At 39.8% G+C, this 5,076-nt stretch overlaps 1 protein-coding gene across 2 annotated transcripts in view; it reads left to right on the top strand.

Moving 5' to 3' along the window:
* The window catches only part of ROCK1 (Rho associated coiled-coil containing protein kinase 1), a 179,040-nt gene extending 175,321 nt beyond the window's left edge, over positions 1 to 3,719 (top strand). For both annotated transcript variants that reach the window (XM_019526045.1, XM_019526036.1), the window contains one exon: positions 1,922 to 3,719. In XM_019526045.1, the coding sequence (XP_019381590.1) occupies positions 1,922 to 1,925 (4 nt within the window). In that variant the 3' untranslated portion in view covers positions 1,926 to 3,719. The remainder of the gene's footprint in view (positions 1 to 1,921) is intronic.
* Positions 3,720 to 5,076: the final 1,357 nt, after the last annotated feature.

Here is a 5,076-nt window from a genome sequence, read left to right as displayed (position 1 = left end):
GGGGGGGGGGGGGGTGACCAGCCACGTGTTCAATTAATGGTGTGATAAAAACAAGCAATAAAGTTATTACATATTTTTTGTTTTATCGTGTTCCTTGTTTTATGACACCTTTAATGGATTGAACAAGTTGCTGAGTTGCAAGTTAAGACACGAGTAACTGTTTAATCACTTCTTAAGCGTAATGTGTAGATGGGGATCTAAGAGTGACTCTATAAATAAGTTCACTTAGTACTTCTAATTTAATCTATTTATTACTTTCAAATAAAAACCAGGACTACATGACGACTTTACTACCAGTTGTAGTGCTGTTTCGAGATGTGAAGCTATATCTTGCTTTTATAACGCCTTCTGTTTTTACAGAGTATTTTATCTGCAGGGTTGCTGTAGAATCTGTTTTTGTATTTATTTCACCGATCTAGTTTATAATTGGCAGGGAAGCGTGGAAGATTAATCAAGTTGGTATAAAAGTTAGTACAGTAAATAGGCTTTATGTCAGGGTGGGCAAAATGTGGCCCACGGGTCAGATGTGACCCACATGGCCATTCTGTCCGGCTTGTGGGGCCCCTAAAAAAAATTTGGAAAATTTAATATTTCTCTGCCCTTGGTTTTGTCAAAAATGACAGGAACCAAGGGCAGTAGGACCCAGGGGAAGCCCAGCAGGCTCCAACAACAGCGGGGCCCACCTGGCCCCGACACCCATCCAGAAGCCCCTGCTGGGGTTTCTGGGCTGGGAGCACATGGCTGCCTCAGCATGGGAAGCTAAGGTAAATGGGGGGGGAGAAGGGGGGGACAGGGACCCTGGGCAGGGAAGGAGCGCTGGGTGGGGGGAAGTGGCCCCTCCCCACCCATGCCCAGTACCTCGCGCTGCAGCTGCTTGTAGCCTGTGTAGGGCTGCTTGTGCCCACTCCGAACAGCCCCATGTGGGCTGTGAGCGCCTGCAGCATGGGGCACCAGGTGTGGGTCAGGTGAGGGGTCACTTTTTCCCATGCTCAGCACCAGCTTCTTCCCTGCCGGTGAGCAGGGGGTTGGGGCTGTGCGCTGCCCCCCGCCTGTACTGCAGGGCTGGGGGGCACTGGGTGTGAGCAGGCAGGGAGCCAGTGGGAGCACAGGGCTCACCAGTGTCATGGGGCCCAGAGCAGGGTGGCAGGAGTGCGGGGTCCCAGCTGGCAGGGGCTCTATGGAGCTGGGTCGGCTCCCCCGTCCCTGCTGGTGCAGCCCAGCGTGGCTCCACAGGCCCCTGCCAGCCTGTGCCCCACTTTGGGCTCCACCGGTGCTGGCCCTGGGACATTGGTCCCAAAACATTGGGATGTTGGTCCCAAGATGGTGACCAGTGGCGGGGCACCTGTCAAGGGGTGGGGCTACCCATGCAGCCCTCGACAGCCTGCCAGAACTGGGTAAGCGGCCCTCGGCTCAAAATAATTGCCTGCCCCTTCTTTATGTTATGTCAGACAAAGTTCACTGTTCATTTTTGTAGTTTACATTTTAGTACTTTTATATAAGTCTTGTGATGTTCTTTTCTTCTAATTAACGTAGAATCAGAGCTTGCATATTCCAAAGTTGCTAATTCCACTGCATTAACATAGTATTGACCTTGTATTTCATCTCAGTATGATTGTGAAACGTTATAGAAACGCCTGACACTTATTCAGAACCACTTAGCTTAATTTATGTTGTAAATTAATTTTCACATACTAAAATTATCAGAAAATATTCACTTTTAATTTTATATCAAATTATATACATTTTTACTTTTCAAATGATTAAGTGGGCTTATAGCATTATAATAGAAGACATATTTAAGTTATTAAATATTGCTATTTGGAATACAAGTACTTATTTATTCATGTTATCTCTTCAGTTAACATTGATTAGAGGCATCTAATGCAATTTTTTCATTAATTGTATTTTTTCTTAATTTCAGCTAACCACCTGTACAGTACTTAATGAAACTTCATGGAATGCAGTCTGAAAAACAGGACTCTTTTAACCACACCAAGCAGTGCAGAGAGGCTGTTTGTTGTTCCTTTCAACACAACTATCACAGGCTTCAGGGTTAAGATTGCTGTTACTGTCTCCTCCTTGCTTTGGCACAAAAAGCACGCTGAGGGTGTTTTATTGCGGGTTTGCCTAAAGATAGATTAGATTAATTATTACTATGTAATGCAAGTTAAAGCAAATAAAGCTTAGCTAGGTGTATGAAAAAGGTGCTGCCTTTTTGGATTTCTAAAAATGCCTATCAATCATAATAAAATGCAGTCTGCTTTCCTTGTATCAACAAAAAAAAAAGAACTATACCCTTTGGACGGGATATTTATATCAAAATGAGCACATAAACTTGAGTAGAGAAGAAAAATATCTCAAAATGAGATGGACTGAAATTTCTATGACTCGAAAGTTGTGCTTTCAAAGACTGCAGATCAAGTTTAAAAATGAAGCCGTATAATCACTTGAACTTCAGTGCCTTCACTGCAGAGTTCTTAACAGCCTTAATGCTAATCACCCGTAATGGAACAGATCAAAGTGTTAAATATTTTACATTATGCTTTATAAAATACTGATTCAGCAAGTTTGTAAAGGGCTGGGGGGGAGGGTAACAGATAATTGCATTTAATCTATGCATTTTTGCCAAGCCATACTGAGTTATTTTAGTATTAGAGACATTAGAAACTAACAGTACAAAAAACCCAAGTTTGGAAGCATATTTTGGGGTACATTCATTTCTATAATTGTGTAATGTATTGCCTTTACAATTTTAAGTGATAACATATATTAAGTTAACAAACATTTAAGAAATGTATGCACTGTTTGAAATGTAAATTATTTGTAGAACACTTTTAATGGGTGTTGCATTGTCCTTTTAGTGCCTTAATTTGAGATAATTGTATTATTGCCATGTCGATAAGTGTAGAATCTCAACAACTTATTATGCATCAGTGGTTTTTACTGAACTTTAATTGGTTAAAGTATTGTAGATGCTAGATGCATTTCCTAAATTGAATATAATCTTTGAATGAAAACTCCTGTTACAAAGAAAGATTTCTCATTTAAAAAGCAAGAGGTCTTCAGAAAATGTAGGCAAAAGTATGCAACACAGCAACAAAATAGTACACATACGGCCCTTTAAAAACTCCACTGATAATTCAGTAATTACAGTATAAGTGCCGTCAAACTCTTGCTTTGTAGCAGGAATACATTCATGGTATGAGCAGTAGTATGGTTTTATTTTTATTTTTTAACCAAATACCTCCTCAGTAATTTATAATGGCTTTGCAGTTGTGTATTAAATAAGCACTGGAAAACTGATTCGTCCTTAGGACGATTTGCATGTTTCAAGTGGTATTGAAAGCCGCACTGATGGATATGTAATAATAAACATATCTGTTATTAATATGGTAATGACTCTCTGCTCATTTAATGAGAAATAAAAGTAATTTATGGAAGGACCCTTTTAAAAATGACTGGTATGGTGTTTTCTCATGACTTCAAGTTTACATTTTTTGTGAGCGCACAGAAAATTTGCTATGAAAATTTTGTAACAGATTATACAAGTATCCATCAAAACATGTATAATTCATGCAATGTTTACAATTTCTGTTAGTTTAAAATGGTTGTGTTTGTTTGAATTACATGCAAGGTACAGTTTGCATTTGTAACTGTGCTGATGGGACTCAGAAGAATTTTTTTGTTATGCTACATAAATTAATAAATGCTTGATATTTTACCCCTTTGTCCTCAAAAAAGGGTATGTGGTGCATACCATGCTCGGTGACTTAGATGCTGCAGTTGAAACAGTGCCAGTGAAACAGCAAACCAGTAGTCTACGAGGGCCTGAAAACAGTAGTGTACCCACTGTGATTACCATAGCCACCTATGTTTTGGGGAAGGGAAGATAACGGGCGCAAGCGTTCTATCAATGGCCATCGTACAACTTAGAAAATCCAACTAAAGAGGTTGTGTCAGAGACATTAGATTATTTTCAAACCTGTGAGTGAATTGTATTAATTACTGCTTTACAGACTTCCGTAAGTACAGCACCATCTATTGACTTGATAGCGCTAACCTGATTTGCAAATGACTTGTGACAATTTGGGGTATTCATCTTCCACAGGTATGATGGTTAAGGATGAGAGGATACAAAGGGTAGGGCAGGGGTGGGCAAAATGTGGCCCACAGGCCGCATGCAGCCTGCCAGGCCATTCTATCCGACCCACGAGGCCACTAAAAAAATTTAGAAAATTAATATTCATCTGCCCCTGGCTGCCTGTAATGTGGCCCTCGATGGCTTGCCAAAACTCAGCAAGCAGCCCTCCGCCCAAAATAATTGCCTGCCTCTGGTAGCGGATGGATCGGGAAAAGCATAAAGTATAAATGGATGATAATGGTGGTTTAATTCAAAATAAATTGCATTCACTTATCCACAAAACTAGATTAATCTGTTTCTATAATTGGTTAAGCTCAGAGAAATGCATTTGAAATTTTTTAGTTAAGGTGTTTCTTTCCAATCCAAACTGCTCGCTTCTCCTCCTTAATCTTCACTGGCAGACAGTAAAAGCAATTGTTTTAAATTTAGATTTACTGCACTTTAAATATATGTGAATTATGAAGGGGACTTGAAGGATTTTTTTCTTCCACAAACCTATGGTCAGATTATTTGAATGGGTTGCATTTGCTTCCCACATTAGATTATATTGAACTGATTTTTGTACCTGAGGCTCAATCTGCTTGATCATTCCTTTTGGCAGCAACAATGCCATAACTCATAGTAGCAGCCTGATGATATGAAGAAGATTTAGAGCAAAATGCTGTGAGTGATTTATGGAATAGGAGAAGAATGTGAAGCACCGGACATGCTTTATAGAATGTTAAAACACTTTGGAAATGTTAATGTATACCTGTGCTAAAAATTGTACACTTCCTAAATGCTGCTTTTTGCTTGAAGAGAATGAGACTTAAGAGTAAAATTATATTGATTTGTATGTCTGTAGTATGTTGCACCTAAATATTAAAGTCTAGACACATGTTACAATTTGGGTGGGTTAGTGTAAAGAAGGCAGTTGTGGAATGTCTTTCATTGGA

The sequence above is a fragment of the Gavialis gangeticus genome, unplaced genomic scaffold (assembly GCF_001723915.1).
Source record: "Gavialis gangeticus isolate Ggan-Ray unplaced genomic scaffold, GavGan_comp1, whole genome shotgun sequence".
Taxonomy (NCBI): Eukaryota; Metazoa; Chordata; order Crocodylia; family Gavialidae; genus Gavialis; species Gavialis gangeticus.
Note: the sequence above shows the minus strand (reverse complement) of the source record. Positions and strands in the feature narration are given on the sequence as shown.